The 17914-nt window shown below is 42.1% G+C and overlaps 1 protein-coding gene across 1 annotated transcript in view; it reads left to right on the top strand.

Annotated features, from left to right (window-relative positions):
• The window catches only part of LOC149470494 (uncharacterized), a 28301-nt gene extending 11096 nt beyond the window's left edge, over nt 1–17205 (top strand). Inside the window, exon 2 of the mRNA XM_089663103.1 lies at nt 2299–17205. Coding sequence (XP_089519229.1) covers nt 2564–4459 — 1896 coding nt within the window. The 5' untranslated portion in view covers nt 2299–2563 and the 3' untranslated portion in view covers nt 4460–17205. The remainder of the gene's footprint in view (nt 1–2298) is intronic.
• Nucleotides 17206–17914: the final 709 nt, after the last annotated feature.

Here is a 17914-nt window from a genome sequence, read left to right as displayed (position 1 = left end):
TCTTTTCATTCTTCTTCTCATTCTTCTTTTCATTCTTCTTCTTTTCATTCTTCTTTTCATTCTTCTCATTCTTCTTTTCATTCTTCTTCTTCTTCTTCTTTTCATTCTTCTTCTTCTTCTTTTCATTCTTCTTCTTCTTCTTTTCATTCTTCTTTTCATTCTTCTTCTTCTTTTCATTCTTCTTCTTTTCATTCTTCTTCTTTTCATTCTTCTTCTTCTTCTTCTTCTTTTCATTCTTCTTTTCATTCTTCTTCTTCTTTTCATTCTTCTTTTCATTCTTCTCATTCTTCTTTTCTTCTTCATGAGAAGAAGAATGAAAAGAAGAATGAAAAGGAGAAGAAGAATGAAAAGAAGAAGAATGAAAAGAAGAATGAAAAGAAGAATGAGAAGAAGAATGAGAAGAAGAATGAGAAGAAGAATGAGAAGAATGAGAAGAATGAAAAGAAGAATGAAAAGAAGAAGAAGAAGAATGAAAAGAAGAAGAATGAAAAGAATGAGAAGAAGAATGAAAAGAAGAATGAGAAGAAGAATGAAAAGAATGAAAAGAAGAATGAAAAGAAGAAGAAGAATGAGAAGAAGAATGAGAAGAATGAAAAGAAGAATGAGAAGAATGAAAAGAAGAATGAAAAGAAGAAGAAGAAGAATGAAAGGAAGAATGAAAAGAAGAATCTTTTCATTCTTCTTCTTCTTCTTTTCATTCTTCTTCTTCTTTTCATTCTTCTTTTCATTCTTCTTCTTCTTCTTCTTTTCATTCTTCTTCTTCTGAGGATGAGGATGAGGATGAAGAAGAAGAAGAAGAAGAAGTAGGATGAAAATAAGAAGAATTCCAAGCCGGCAAAAAGTGTATCTGCAGAGCTCAGCGGTTGAAACATTGTATCTATTTGTTTCCATTTATGGAAACAAATAGATACAATGTTTCAACCGCTGTAAATGTGAATGTCAGAGAACTGTCAGAAATAGAGGAGCTCTGCAGATACACTTAGCGGAGCTCTGCAGATACACTTTTTGCCGGTTTGGAATTCTCCTTATTTTCATCCTACTTCTTCTTCTTCTTCTTCATCCTCATCCTCATCCTCAGAAGAAGAAGAGGATGAGGATGATGAAGAAGAAGAAGAAGTAGGATGAAAATAAGAAGAATTCCAAGCCGGCAAATAGTGTATCTGCAGAGCTCCACTAAGTGTATCTGCAGAGCTCCGCTAAGAAAGAGCGGAGCTCTGCAGATACACTTTTTGCCGGCTTGGAATTCTCCTTCTTCTCATCCTTCTTCTTCTTCTCATCCTTCTCCTTCTTCTCATCCTTCTCCTTCTTCTCATCCTTCTTCTTCTTCTCATCCTTCTCCTTCTTCTCATCCTTCTCCTTCTTCTCATCCTTCTCCTTCTTCTCATCCTTCTCCTTCTTCTCATCCTTCTCCTTCTTCTCATTCTTCTCCTTCTTCTCATCCTTCTTCTTCTTCTCATCCTTCTCCTTCTTCTCATCCTTCTCCTTCTTCTCATCCTTCTTCTTCTTCTCATCCTTCTTCTTCTTCTCATCCTTCTTCTTCTTCTCATCCTTCTTCTTCTTCTCATCCTTCTTCTTCTTCTCATCCATCTTCTTCTTCTCATCCATCTTCTTCTTCTCATCCATCTTCTTCTTCTCATCCATCTTCTTCTTCTCATCCTTCTTCTTCTTCTCATCCTTCTCCTTCTTCTCATCCTTCTTCTTCTTCTCATCCTTCTTCTCATCCTTCTTCTTCTCATCCTTCTCCTTCTTCTCATCCTTCTCCTTCTTCTCATCCTTCTCCTTCTCCTTCTTCTCATCCTTCTCCTTCTTCTCATCCTTCTCCTTCTTCTCATCCTTCTCCTTCTTCTCATCCTTCTCCTTCTCCTTCCTCATCTCCAAGGGCATTTAAATTAAAGGTACAGTGTTCTGCACTAATTTAAAGGCTCTCTGAAGCCTAGAAACCCTTTTTATAAGTTAAATTTGTAGCGAATAAATTTGCATCGAATCGAATTTCTTCCTCAAATTCGGCAAATCAGCCGAATCAAATTTTTGAATAATTCGCTCATCTCTAATCTGTAACAGTGCCACAACTGCCTATACGTGAGAATGTATGACTCCATTGTCTGGGCTGAATGTTGGGAATACTGTGCGCACTTATAAACTTTCTTAATAAAATCTATTTGATTAAAAAAATACTGTAGATAATGCTGTACATATTCTTTCTATTCATAAGATTTATTTAGTAATGAACATTAAAAATAGAAAGCAACTTTATGTAGCCATTTATATAGAATTCTACCTTTTTTTCATTCTGTACAGGTAGATTTATGAACCAAGTTTTCGGTCATGTTGATCTTCATGAATACAGCTGAGTCACATGGAAAACAAGACATATGGGTGTCTTAATTGACTGAAAGTCTTTATTGCAGTTCACTGGAGGATTCACACGGGATACAAGTCATATCTGTGTTCTAAAAGTCATGGTTTGGATCCTCTTCCACATTGATCCAGCGGGAGAAAAGGTCCAACCCAAGTATACATAAGAGGAGTCATTTCAAACTACTTCTTGTTTGGAGATTTTACAATGGAGAGAAAATATATCACACACCAGAAGGTTCACAATGGAGGGAAGTCATATAATTGTTCTGACTGTGACAAACCTTTTACACACAAGAGCGAGCTTACAGTACACCAAAGAGTTAATACTGGAGAGAAGCCATATCAGTGTTCTGAATGTGATAAAGCTTTTACACAGAAGTCACATCTTATCAGACACCAGAGGATTCACACTGGAGAGAAGTCATATCAGTGTTCTGAATGCGATAAAGCTTTTACACGGAAGTCACATCTTATCGCACACCAGATTGTTCACACTGGAGAGAAGCCATATCAGTGTTCTGAATGTGATAAAGCTTTTACACATAAGTCAAGTCTTCTCACACACCAGAGGATTCACACTGGAGAGAAGTCATATCAGTGTTCTGAATGTGATAAAGCTTTTACTCAGAAGTCAAATCTTCTCAAACACCAGATTGTTCACACTGGAGAGACGCCATATCAGTGTTCTGAATGTGATAAAGCTTTTACATTGAAGTCAAATCTTATCAGACACCAGAGGATTCACACTGGAGAGAAGCCAAATCAGTGTTCTGAATGTGATAAAGCTTTTACACAGAAGTCAGATCTTATCATACACCAGAGGATTCACACTGGAGAGAAGTCATATAAGTGTTCTGAATGTGATAAAGCTTTTACAGTGAAGTCAAGTCTTATCAAACACCAGAGGATTCACACTGGAGAGATATATCAGTGTTCTGAATGTGATAAAGCTTTTACAGTGAAGTCAAGTCTTATCACACACCAGAGGATTCACACTGGAGAGATATATCAGTGTTCTGAATGTGATAAATCTTTTACACGGAAGTCAGATCTTATCACACACCAGAGGATTCACACTGGAGAGATATATCAGTGTTCTGAATGTGATAAAGCTTTTACAGTGAAGTCATATTTTATCAGACACCAGAGGATTCACACTGGAGAGAAGTCATATCAGTGTTCTGAATGTGATAAAGCTTTTACAGAGAAGTCAGATCTTATCAGACACCAGAGGATTCACACTGGAGAGAAGTCATATCAGTGTTCTGAATGTGATAAAGCTTTTACACAGAAGTCAAATCTTATCACACACCAGAGGAGTCACACTGGAGAGAAGTCATATCCGTGTTCTGAATGTGATAAAGCTTTTACACGGAAGTCAGATCTTATCAGACACCAGAGGATTCACACTGGAGAGAAGTCATATCAGTGTTCTGAATGTGATAAAGCTTTTACAGTGAAGTCAGATCTTATCACACACCAGAGGATTCACACTGGAGAGAAGTCATATCAGTGTTCTGAATGTGATAAAGCTTTTACACAGAAGTCAAATCTTATCACACACCAGAGGATTCACACTGGAGAGAAGTCATATCAGTGTTCTGAATGTGATAAAGCTTTTACACAGAAGTCAAATCTTATCACACACCAGAGGAGTCACACTGGAGAGAAGTCATATCCGTGTTCTGAATGTGATAAAGCTTTTACACGTAAGTCAAATCTTATCACACACCAGATGAATCACACTGGAGAGAAGTCATATCAGTGTTCTGAATGTGATAAAGCTTTTACTCAGAATTCACATCTTATCACACACCAGATTGTTCACACTGGAGAGAAGCCATATCAGTGTTCTGAATGTGATAAAGCTTTTACACAGAAGTCAAATCTTATCACACACCAGAGGATTCACACTGGAGAGAAGTCATATCAGTGTTCTGAATGTGATAAAGCTTTTACAGAGAAGTCTAGTCTTATCGCACACCAGAGGGTTCACACTGGAGAGAAGTCATATCAGTGTTCTGAATGTGATAAAGCTTTTATACAGAAGTCACATCTTATCAGACACCAGAGGATTCACACTGGAGAGAAGTCATTTTAATGCTCTCAATGTGACAAACCTTTTTCAGTTAATGCCGGTCTAATCTATCACCGGAGGATTCACAAATTTCAGCATAGATTAAATTCTGGAAGAAAAGAGATATTAAAGAACTTTCAGGTGTCACAAGCTAGTTCCACATCCCCAATGTCATCCCACAAGCTAGAGAAGAAGGGAGAAGATAAAATGTTACCTTAAAAGAAACAAACTAAAATCTGAGCAAACTGGAATGTAATGATTGGATGAACTGAGTTTAGTGCTTATGTCCATCAATACACAACTACAAGGGATTTGAATATTTTATCTTTTGACATTTTTTTTAAGATAAGCATCAATAACTGAACAGCTTCCCTCATGATTCTCATCTTTATCTTTTTTATGGAGCTTTGAATGAACATGCAATGCATTTTCATAATTCACCAACTGAGTTGTGTTTCCAAGCATTTTCTTCATTTCTGGATCCTGAGGTAATACACGACCAACACTGCCTCAGTACCAGAGACTAGGATGGGGTCTATTGTCATCTTACCAAGTCTCTGAAGCCTCAGTGGGAGAGTCCATTCCAGGTTCTTCTGACTATTGATACATGATCAGCCAGCCTTGAGGTCTCCAGCTAAGCCCACCTTGTCCATTCCTCCCATTACATGTTCCATCTCCTCTCCCATTATCAATGACTTCTTTCCACATTTCATCTCTCATTAATATTATTATTATTATACAGGATTTATGGCGCCAACAGTTTGCTCAGTGCTTTACAATATAACGGGAGACAATACAGCAACAATAAAGTTAAATACAAGAGGGATAGGAGGGCCCTGCTCCTTGGAGCTTACAATCTAGGAGGGAGGGGCTAGTGGTACAAAAGGTAGTAACTGTGGGGGATGGACTGGTTGGAAGAGTAGAAGATTCCATTATTAGCTGAGGGCAGAATAGGCTTCCCTAAAGAGATAGGTTTTCAGAGATCACCTAAAAGTGAGCAGAGTAGGCGATAGTCTGATAAATTGGGGTAGAGCGTTCCAGAGGATGGGGGAAGCTCTGGAGAAGTCCTGGAGATGAGCATGGGAGGAGACAAGGGAGCTAGAGAGCAGGAGGTCATGCGAGGAGCGGAGAGTACGGTTTGGGTGATATTTGGAGACAATATTGGTGATGTAATTTGAGGCGGAGTTATAAATGACTTTATATGTTATTGTTAATGTTTTGAATTTTATCTGTTGGGCAATGGGAAGCCAGTGGAGGGATTGGCAGAGAGGGGTGGAGGACACTGAATGGAGGCCAGTGGGGGGATTGACAGAGAGGGGTGGAGGACACTGAGTGAAGGCCAGTGGAGGGATTGGCAGCGAGGGGTGGCTGATACAGAATGGTTAGTAAGGTGGATGAGTCTGGCAGCAGCATTCATGATAGACTGAAGAGGGGATAGCCTGCAATGTGGTCTGCCAATGAGGAGGGAGTTACAATAGTCAAGGCAAAATATAACAAGGGAGTGAATAAGTTGCTTAGTGGTTTCCGAGGTTAGGAACGGGCATATCTTGGAACTGTTGTGGAGGTGAAGTCTGCAAGATTTGGACAGTGGATTTGGGACTGAAAAGACAGATGGGAGTCTAGGATTACACCTAGTACCCTGGCATGAGGGGAGGGACTCATGATTTTGTTATTGATCTTGATGGAGAAGTCGGGGGAGGGGGCACAGGCTGGATGGAATACTAAGAGCTCAGTTTTGGAAAGATTGAGTTTGAGGAGGTGGAGTGACATCCATACCGATATGTCACTTAGTAGGTTAGTAATGTGAGAGGAGACTGAAGAGATGAGGGGTAGAAAGATAGTTTTGTGTGTCATTAGCATAGAGGTGGTACTTAAAGCCATGGGAGTTTATCAAGTGACCAAGGGAGGAGGTGTAGATGGAGAAGAGTAGGGGTCCAAGGACAGAACCTTGAGGAACCCCTACAGAAATAGGGAGAGGAGAGGAGGAGGCAGAGTTATAGGTAACTCTGATGGAGCACTGCGATAGGTAGGAGGAGAACCAGAACAGAGCAGAGTCTTGGAGGCCAAAAGAGTTGAGGTTTTTGAGGAGGAGGGGATGGTCAACTGTATCAAAAGCTGCAGAGAGGTCAAGCAGTAAGAGTACTGAGTAGTGGCCATTGGTTGGGATGAGTATGGAGTAGTGGCCATTGGTTGGGATGAGTACGGAGCAGTGGCCATTGGTTGGGATGAGTACGGAGCAGTGGCCATTGGTTGGGATGAGTACGGAGCAGTGGCCATTGGTTGGGATGAGTACGGAGCAGTGGCCATTGGTTGGGATGAGTACGGAGCAGTGGCCATTGGTTGGGATGAGTACGGAGCAGTGGCCATTGGTTGGGATGAGTACGGAGCAGTGACCAATGGTTGGGATGAGTACGGAGTAGTGGCCATTGGTTGGGATGAGTACGGAGTAGTGGCCATTGGTTGGGATGAGTACGGAGTAGTGACCATTGGTTGGGATGAGTACGGAGTAGTGACCATTGGTTGGGATGAGTACGGAGTAGTAGCCATTGGTTGGGATGGGTACGGAGTAGTGGCCATTGGTTGGGATGAGTACGGAGTAGTGACCATTGGTTGGGATGAGTACGGAGTAGTGGCCATTGGTTTTAGCAGTTAGTAGATCATTAGTGAGTTTTAGTAGGGCAGTGTCAGTGGAGTGTAGTGAGCGAAAGCCAGACTGTAAAGGGTCAAGAAGGTTGTTGTCAGTGAGGGAGGAGCTCAGGCGATTGTAGACTAAGCGTTCTAGGAGTTTAGAGGTAAATGGCAGCAGGGAGATGGGTCTTAAGTTGTTCAGGTTGGTGGTGTCCAGCGAGAGCTTTTTATATTCAAATAGTTTTTATTAAAGTTTAAACATACATAAGTAATATTAGATAGTCGAACATTTTGGTTCACGTCGAGAATAACATTATATGAAAAATATTGACAAACGGAAAGTAAAGATTCCCCACCAAGTGGCCGGGGAACTTGTATTTCTGTAATTCAGTTACATGAGAGGTATGCTCCGTATGTTGTGAACCATTCTAAGAAACTAGTGGGGCATAAGAGTGGGGAGAACATGAGGGTAGTGGAGGAACAGGGAAGGAAGTGGGAGGAAGGGAGGGTAAGCACCAATTCAGTATGGGCAGAGAGTATTGTATTCCTTTCGAATAGTAGTCATTTTATTGAGCAACTGGGATTATTTAACCATCGTGACCAATGGGTTTTAAATTTATGGTAGGAGGAATTATAAAGTGCGGTTCTTCTTTCCATCTCGCATTGGAGATTGAGATCGGAAATGAGGCGGGATAATAAAGGGGTTGTGGTGGATCTCCATAGTTTGGTGACGTTAATTTTTGCAACTGCTAGAATGTGGATGATAATAGTGCGTACACTTGCAGGGAATATGTCTATTCCGACGTGGAGAAGAGCTAGGGCGGGATTTGGAGTAATTGAAGTTCCTGTGAGTGATGAGATGATCTGGAAAACCTTGTTCCAATAAGATTTAAGGGATTTACAGTCCCAAAGTATGTGAAGGAGAGATCCCTTTTCTCCACAGTGTCTCCAGCAGAGTTGTGAATGTTGAGGGTAAAATTGGGATAATTTAGTTGGTGTCAGATACCATTGGTGCAGGATTTTCAGGTAAGTCTCCCAATGGGAGCTACATTTAGAAGCTTTAAAGGTGATAGTGAATGTTTTTTCCCAAGTGTTTAGAGTGATTGGTTGGGAGAGATTCTTTTCCCAGTTGAGTAAGGAAGAATTGTGTGTAGTGAACTGTATTTCGGTTATGAGTGAATAGAAAGTCGAGATTCCTTTCTTAGGGTATTGTGTCTTTTGGAAGAATTGTCGTGCAGTTGCAGGAATTTCTATTTCAAGTGGTATTTGTGTTTTGTGAAGAGAGTGGGTTATTCGTATATAGGTATATTGTTCTTTGTCGGGAAGATGAAATTTCTTTTGGAGGACGGAGAATGAGTCTAGTTTGTGTTTTGTGTAGAGATCTTGGATATGGATTATACCAAGGCTGCTCCATGTTGATATGTTTAAGTGAGGAGTGAGGAAGTGTAGAGATGAAAAGGGGGTGGGAATTTTCACATTACTCTTGTTTGCTTTATTGTGGGCTGAAAAGTCAAACCAAGCATTTAAAGAAGCCTGGATACACGGGTGTGTTTGTAGATTTTTAGGTAGGGCTGTTCTGGGTATGTACAGTATGTCTGTTATCGTGTGTGGTGAGCATAAGGAGTTTTCTAATTTGGTCCAGATCTTCTCGTCGGTTGGGTGCCACCAAAAGAAAAGTTGGTCCAAGAGGACTGCTTGGTAATATGATTTTAGGTGGGGGAGACCTGTCCCACCTCTGGAGGGTGGGCGTAATAATAAGTTTGTGGAACATCTGGGTCTTTTATAATTCCATAAAAATTTATTTAGCGTAGCTTGAACTCTAGAGAAGAAGGTATGAGGGACTGGTATAGGAAGCGTCCGAAAAATATATAGTATTTTAGGTAATATACACATTTTCATGGTTGCTACTCTACCTAAAGTTGATAGTGTGGTTGTGCGTAGATTTTTTATTTCTTGGGGGATGGTTTCCAATAATGATATGTAATTAGTTGCGTAAAGTTGGCTAGTGATTGCGGTAAGTTTGATCCCTAGATAGGGTATGCTATGTGATTCCCAAGTAAAGGGGAAATGTTTGGAAATTAGAGTTTTAGTATCAATAGGTGTATGCAGGTTGAGTATAGATGATTTGGGTTCATTGAGTTTGTAATACGAAACATCCGCATAACTACGGATATGTGTACGTATCGAATGAATTGATTTATAGGGGTTTGTAATCATAAGAATAATATCGTCTGCGAAGAGACTAAGTTTGTGCTCATGTTGATACATTTTAATTCCCGTAAAGTTTGATTCATTTCTAAGATTGGTTGCTAATGGCTCGATGAGTAAGGCAAAAATTATGGGGGATAGCGGGCATCCCTGTCTGGTACCATTCGTTATACAGAAAGGTTGTGAAAGTGTGCCGTTGGTCAGTACTCTGGCGGTGGGCTTGGAGTAAAGGGATAGTATTGCTGAAAGCATCCAGTCTGTTATTCCAAATTTTTGTAATGTAAGGTTCATGAATTGCCAATGAATTCGATCGAATGCTTTTTCCGCATCTAAAGACAGGAGAAGGGAGGGTTGTTTTTTGGTCTCGAGGTGATGTAGTATGGATATAATTCATCTTGTAGCGTCTGGGGCCTGTCTACCGGGTATAAATCCCACTTGATCTGGGTGGACTAATGTAGGTAGATATGGGAGTAGTCTTAGGGCGATTATTTTGGCATATATTTTTATGTCTGTATTGAGTAATGAAATCGGTCTATAGTTTTGTACTAATTGGGGATCTTTGCCCGGTTTTGGGATGGTGGTGATTATGGACTGTAGCATGTCCGGGGGAAATTCCCCACAGGTTGCGACATGATTATATAAGGTCGCTAGGTGGGAAGTAAGATTGGGTGCTAGTGATTTGTAAAATTCGTTAATAAAGCCATCGTTTCCTGGTGATTTGTTTAAGGGGAGAGTATTTATAGTTTTTTTAATCTCTAAGGGTGTTATCGGTGTAGAGAGAGATTCTAGTTGATGAGGAGTGATACAAGGAAGATTTGTGTTCTGTAGAAAGTTTCCAATGGAGAGAGTTGTTGGTTGGATTGTGTTTGGGTCATCCTTTATATTATACAGATCTTGGTAGTATGTCGCAAACGCATTAGCTATGTCTTGTGGGTTTGTTAATATGGTGCGAGTGTTAGGGTGTTGAATTGTGGAGATTTTAGCTTTAAGTCGTTTTTGTTTGACAATTTTGGCAAGGAGTGAGTTTGCTTTATTTCCTAGTGCGTAAAATTTGTTTTTTGTTTTTTGAAGATTGTTATCATAATTGTGGAGTAGGATGGTTCGTAGTTTGTTTCTGTCTAGGGATAGGGCCGCGGACGTGGAAGGATTTGGGTTCTTTTTGTTTATCTCTTCATGTGCGTGGATGGAGGTCAGTAATTGGTCAATTTGTTGGGATCTGTGTCTATTTGTGCGGGAATTCAATTGTATGAGGATACCTCTCATGTAGGCTTTGTATGTTTGCCAAAGTATAGTAATAGAGATATCAGGAGTAGAGTTCATTTAAAAAAAAGGTCGTGGGCTTCCAGGATATGTTTCAGGTTTTCTGGGTTTCTCAGTAGTGAAGCGTTCAATCTCCATATGGGTGGTATTGCTGAGCGTGGATTGTCATCTAAGGATATACTAATTGGAGCGTGATCTGACCAAGTTATGGTACCGATGTTAGATGAACTCACATGCTGTAATGTCCATTTGTCAGTGATGAACTTGTCGATTCTTGAATAAGAAAGATGAGGAGGGGAGAAGTAGGTGTAATCTCTCTCAGTGCCGTGCTGACATCTCCAGATGTCATATAAGTCATTGTCATGTAAAAAATGGTTAAAGACAGGCTTGGTGGATCTTTTAGTGGAAGACGAATCTAAGAGCGGATTGCCCATAATGTTAAGATCTCCTCCGATGATAAGTCTGCCTTGTTTGTGTTGTGATATGAGTTTGTGGAGTTTGCGGAAAAAAGACAGTTGTTTGCTGTTTGGGCCGTATACATTCACTAGCGTGTAGATGATATCGTCTATTTGGCACACTAAGATATGATAACGACCATGCGGATCGGCTATGTTTGAGATAGTTCGGAATGTGGTAGAGTCTTTAATGGCGGTGAGAACTCCATTCTTCTTTTTAGTATCAGTTGCCATAAATACTTGGGAGAATCGGTGTAGCTGTAGTTTGGGAATTTTTCCTGTGGCAAAGTGGGATTCTTGTATAAAGAAAATGTCGGCTTGGGATTTCCGGAATTCTTTGGAGAGCATCGATCTCTTGAAGGGAGAATTAAGGCCTCGTACATTAAGGGATGTGATTTTAATCATTTAATGGTCCTTTCTTGAGGTGTATATTTAAATGGCGTGTTGTTTGAGAGAATCGTGGCTCAGTGTATGGCCATATGCAAGAGGAGAGGTTTCTGGCAGTGTTATGCGGAGTAGGTTCAATTGGTGGATTAGAATTGGTCTTCCATATATATTCAAGGTAAGTAGGTCTTAAGTTCAAGTTGAATACTTGGTGGTGCCACATTAGGGGAAGGTAAGGGACAGATAGAACAATAATAAAAAAAAACTTGCGCAAAATGCAAGCAAACCAAGTAGCTTCTTTAGCTACTACAAAACTGGGGGGTTTGAACGGACTTTGACCGTCAGAAGGGTCAAGCCAGATGTAAGCTCGTAAAACAATTTTCATCGGTTCTAGGCTGATCGCCAGTAACTCGGTATTGAACTAGAGCCTCTGGGGAAGAGCGTGAATATAAGTTTCCCTCAACTTATCTTGATCTGCGTTGTTAGTCATGTTGTCTCCATATGTTGGAGGGAAGGTAGTGCAGCTCCCTGCGACTCTATGGGTATGATGTTCCATGCTTTGAGTAGGTCTAGGCCTGCTTCTAGAGATTTGATCGTGAATATTCTGCCTTGGTGGCGCACTGTTAGCTTCATGGGGAAACCCCATTGGTAAGCTATGTTATGGTTTCTGAGGGCCTTGGTAATGGTAACCATTTTTTTCCTGTTGAGAAGTGTAGCTTTTGATAAGTCAGCATATAATCTAATATTTGCATGTGTTGGTGGGAGTGGCGGTGGATTTCTGGCCGCCGTCATGATTCTCTCTTTGATATGATAGAAGTGTATACGGGCCAGAACATCTCTCGGAATAGCAGCGGATAGAAATGAAGGTTTGGGCAATCTATGGGCTCGATCAATCGCCAGCTCCAAGTCCGGTATCGTTGGGATGAGGAGCTTGATGTACTGTTGTAGATAAGGTAGTAGTGTCTCATTAGTAACAGATTCAGGTATCCCTCTAAATTTAATGTTATTGCGGCGCGATCTATCTTCTAGATCGGCTAGTTTTAGGTTGATTTGTTCAATTTCCAAAGTGTGATCTGCGTGAGCATCAATCAAATCATTATGTGCCGTTATGATATCTCCCATATTGGTTTCTATATGCTGTATTCTGCGTTCTTGTTGACTTATAATGTTCGTAATTTGGTTGAGCGACATGGAAATATCAGTATGTAGGGTCTGACGTAATGATGAGAGCATGTTTCTCATGCAAATCTCTGTTAGCGGTTGGTCTGACGCAGGGAACGCATCAATTTTGGTAAAGGCTGCGTGTGGCATTGGAGATGGGAGATTTAGGGCCTGATATGCAGGGCCAGGGTCACCATCTAAACGTGGCCAAGATTTGGCTGGGCTGCTGGTTGTGGGGGACAAAGGAGGTGACAACTCACCAGGGTCCCCTGGGAACAGCTGCTGCCTCAGTCTGGGATCTGTATGCTGGGCCCTGTAGTCCTCCTCAGTGCTGCCTCTGTCTCCCTGTCTGTCTCCCTGTGTGCTGTTGCGGGCGCCATCTTGGATTCCGGGCCCGACCGCCGGGAAAAAATTTGTCAGCTTCCCGGGTTGCCCCGGGGTTTTCCTCCTGCGGGGCATATATGCCGAGGTGCGGGCACCCTTCATGAAGGGCTGTGAAGCGTTTGTGGTCCCCAGGGTCGGTGTGTGCCACTTAGTGCTGGCGGATGGATGGAGCTGCCTTCAAAGCGCTGCCATCCAGGAGCCGGCCGCGCATGCGCCCCCCAGCAAGAGCTTTTTGAGTATGGGAGTGATGTGTGCATGCGTTAGAGGGAAAGGGAAGGCACCAGTAGAGAGGGAGAGATTTAAGATGTGAGTGAGGAAGCATAGGATGGAAGAAGAGGATGACCGTAGTAGTTGTGAGGGGACAGGATCCAGGGGGCAGGTAGTGAGACGGGCTTCTGAGAAACCTTAGTGACCTCTTCAGTACTAGCAAGGTCAAAAGAGGAAAGTGTTGAGGGAGGTTTAGTATGAGGTATGCTAAGTGGGATGGATGTCTGTGCAGTGGAGATGCCCCTACAAATTGCATCAATCTTGTTTTTAAAATGATTTGCAATCTCGTGAGCAGTGAGTGAGGTACTGGGTGGAGGTGGAGAAAGTAGAGAGTTAGAAGTAGAGAAGAGATGATGAGGACTGGATGACAAGCTATTGATGAGAGTGACAAAGTAGGCTTGTCTGGCAGCATGGAGGGAGGAATTGTATGTGAAGAAAGCAGATTTATATCGGGTGAATACTTGGTGAGATTTGGTTTTAGGCCACATTCGCTCCAGCACACGACTATGTCATTTAAGATCTCTGGTGTTGTCAGTCTGCCAAGGTTGTAATGGTCGGGGCCTGATGCTTCATGTTAGAGGAGCAAGTGAGTCTAATGTGGATGAAAGTGAACTGTTGTAGACAGCAGTGGCCAGGTCAGGGCAGGACAGGGGAGAGATTCTGTCATAGAGTTGGTCAGTTGCAGAGTGGAAAGGAGAAGGGTTCAAGTTGTGAAGGTTTCTGCAGGTGATTGCTGCTTGGAGGGATAGGTGTTTGAAGATGAGGAGACTGTGAAGGTGATGAGATTGTGATCAGAGAGAGGAAAGGGGGTGTTTGTGAGGTTGTAGGATATCATCTCATGGGTGACAACCTTTCAGGCAGGTCTGCGGCTGTGACACCAGCTAGAAAGAAGTCTCTGTTCAGTGAGAAAACAACATCCCAAGCTGATGCAGGCCTTCCAATACTGAGTTACTGCTGATTTAGGGGATGTATTCAGCAGTAAAACGTAAGCCCAGCTGGCCACTTGTGTTCCATGTGGTTCTGCCAAATGGGATTCCATCAGGTGAAGATCAGAAATCCTTGTTCCATGTTTTCTCTTTCCAGCTATTACTCCTCTCCATAGACTAATCACACAATACAACTGCCAGAGATCTGAACTTACAAAGTGCTGAGTGTGCGGTCATATTCCTACCACTTCTTCCGGGGGACTGACATTCCTCTGATTGGGGTTCACAATAATCACTCTGAGTGCACACATCTCTTTTTGGTGGAAAGTTTGTAAAGAAAACTTCTTCTCCCTGGAAATATTACAACGTTGGCACCAAAGTGTAACTATGGGCAAAATCACTAATGACATTAATAATGAAATCTGTCATTAGCAGAGAAGGTTTTGTTTTTCCGATTCTCCTATTGTTTTATTTTTTTGTTGTCCCTCCCAGTAGATATTTTTTGTCTACTTCCTGTAGAAGGCCAAGTCTTTTGGGATAAAATGGCAGTTGGAGGGGTTGGGGCAAATCTTATAACACTGCTGGGGGTGCTCACAACTGTCAGTTGTCATTCATATGGGGGGTTGGACCTTATAGAGAACCTGTTGCTGTAACTGCTGTAGAAGCGTTAGCTGAAGTTGGGCTTTACTTGTTGTGTGTCTTACTTATAATCTATCTAAGACTTCCCTGTACAGGGTGACAACGCTGCTGTGTAATGTTCCTGCAGAATGATCAGGGTTGTCACCCTGTTACAGAAGGTGGGAAAATAACAGATCTACATACAGGACCAACAGCTGATACAACTATGTTGCAGAGGGAACTCTGGGAATGCTAATGACAGATTGCATTACACATTCAGTTAGCAGACTTCCTGCTGTTGGTCTGATGTTTGAATTGTGTTCTGATATTTACTGTCCTGCTGTAAAAGGTGTAAATGATCGCCCGCATGTTTCCTGTAGTAGCAGGGACTACAAACTCATATCAGGAATAGTAGGATGGGTACCTACCCAAGAGGGTCACCTTTTTGGATTTGGGGGGAAACATTTCACATGGTTTCTTTCCATTAATGACACCGACAAGGGGAGTCTCACTTCACTAACAAGAGGAGAGCCAATCACAGGCCAGTAACATTTCATGGTGTCTCAATGTATTGCAGAATGTTTAATCCCCATTGGTCCAATGGATTCCTAGTCCTTCCAGATGCATTGCTTCTTGTGTGGAAGGAGCACCCTAAAATGTCTTCCCTTCAATTCCACCCATAGCTGTACTTTAGGTGATGTTGCCCCTCCCCCATATCCTGTAAGGGAAAGCCTCAATTTCTTCCAATACTCCCCTGGCCTTCCAGTGAGAAGAAACATTTTCTCTGGAGTGGAGATGTTTTATGCAGTGAGCCCTTCATAGACGGGATGGGGAATCTAAGTAATCTAAGATAAGTAAGATGAACCGGTGTACTGGAGTCATGGATCAGATAACCAATGACACCATTGATGGTATAGCAGAGCTGACAGCAGAAGTGGCTCCATCACCTAAGGTGGTGTCACAGAACTGCATGGTGGCTGACTATCTCTCAGAAGATCAAGGCGGAGCCTACAATCTGGTGTCAGAGAGTGTTGTACATTTATATTAGACCATGAGGATCTCAGAAGGGGATATCTACACAAGGTAAAGGAGTTCCAACAGTCACCTGGGTGGGGGGAAGTGGGATCCATTTTCTTGGATGGGTTTAGCTGGAACTTGGTTGAGTAATATGGTGGCTTTGCTTCTTAGGCCATTAGTTCCTACTATAGATTTCCTACTATAGACTATATGATAATTTTATACATTGTTGCTGTTGTGTGTTTTGCTGAGTTGATTTTGCTTTTTTATGCACATGATTACATTCACATTGTTAGAACAGAAGATTACTTGAAACCCGCAAACATGTTTTATTTTCTGAAGCAGAGGCCCTGGAGAATATAATGGTGGTGGTTCTCATTTTCTATGTTACAGGATATTAGCTCAGCTGTTTGTCAAATGCATATTTTCTGTAAAAAACACTAAAAAGTAATTTTAGTGCACAAAAAACACAATATATAACCCACCTTCTTTAGTGAAATATACAATATTGGGTTGGCATCAAGTATATAGATACCAAACTTTTTAAAAATTTTGTGAAATGGTGACAAACTTCAGTACCAGAAATTGTCCATAGGTGACGCATTAAAAGCCTTTACAGTCATCAGTTTATATAGTGAACCATGAATGATGGCCCTAGAGTTATTCCTCTCCCTCTGGTGTGTGCAGAGATATGTACAATGTGTAGTGTGATTGATGTTTTCCTACATAACCGCACCCAACCCTTGCAATTGCTCATGTATACGGGAACTGGGGGCTTTAAAATGTGTTTTTGTGTGTTTTTTCATTTACAGTGTGTTACTTTACACTTTTCTTTCTCTGAACTTTATTATTGCCATATAGGGGGTTAATAGCCTCGCATGTGATAACATATTGCTGGTCACAGATCCTCTTTAAAGAAACACAAGAGGTCTATCAGACCCCTAATGTCACCTCTGGACCCCAAAAAAGATGGTCAAGCACAGATCATGTTTGATCAGCTCCTTGAAGACACGAATGTACATCTGCCAAATCTGTATCTGAGTAGACCATAGAAGCAGCATTAGAAAGAAATGTGAGCATGGCTTCAGTCAGGCGATGGTCCTGGTGGTCATGGTCTTGTTCTCCTTCAGGTCCTCTCACCTTGTAGATGGTGACATGGACTTGTGTGGGAATGAGCAGGAGGGGCTCGGGGGTTCTCTTGTACCCAATCAGCTTGTTATGGATAAAAGATGAAAGTGTCTTCTGGGAAGTTACAGGGATTTGGATGTTTAGAGGGTTACATAGGTGGGCGGGGCTGGTATTAATGAGGGGTGTGTCACATGTTAATCAGTTTCTTAGCATCGATTATATAAATGGTATAAATAGATCCTTGAAATGTAAACAATCTATCTCTTTTCTTCTGTTGTTAAAGTGTCACATGTATTTGATGAATAAAGGTGGGTGATATTTTCACCGCACAATACCGTGGTCTGGGTTCTTCTACAACACATCCCCCCAAAAATGTCCTCTTCCAGTTCTAGGAGTCTGGTGGAATGGAACACAAGCTCATGGTATCTCTTAGGCCCATTGTACATGGGGGGTCCGGTCCCTGTGGGTGCAATGCTGGCATTATAATACACCTGGTATTCCGCTCCGCTGCCTGCAGCCTGTCAAAGTGTCAGGGAACGAGAAGATCGCCACAACGCCTGAATCTGCACATGCGTAGGATTCCAACAAGACATAGAGGCAGGCGGGCACTAGGACCCAGGTGCGCCTGTCACCAATGACAGTGCTGGCAGGCACTAGGACCCAGGCGCACCTGTCAGTACCGGGCAGGCTATTTAAACCAGCTCTTGCAATGCTCACATTGCCGGTCTTATTCCTGTGTTCCTGTTCCTAGTGCCTGAGATTGCCTTTGTTGCCGAACCTGCCTGACCCGGATTATCGTGACTCTCTCCTGCCCTGATCCCTGGCTTGTCTGACCATTCTTCTGCTTTCTCCTGTTTACCTGACCTCCTGTTGCTGAACCCGGCTTGTGAACCGTTTATCCTTTTGCTTGCTGATCTGTACCGTCTGCCTCTGCTGTTACCGACCTGGCCTGTCTGACTACGTTACACACTACCTCTTCACATCTGGTTCTCACTTATTACCTACCACTGGCAAATCCACCTCTACCACAGCTGGTTGAACTC

Source organism: Staurois parvus, unplaced genomic scaffold (genome assembly GCF_062004578.1).
Source record: "Staurois parvus isolate SC_StPar_1 unplaced genomic scaffold, SC_StPar_1.0 ptg000041l, whole genome shotgun sequence".
In the NCBI taxonomy this organism is placed as follows: domain Eukaryota; kingdom Metazoa; phylum Chordata; class Amphibia; order Anura; family Ranidae; genus Staurois; species Staurois parvus.
This window is presented reverse-complemented; position numbering and strand designations above follow the sequence as displayed.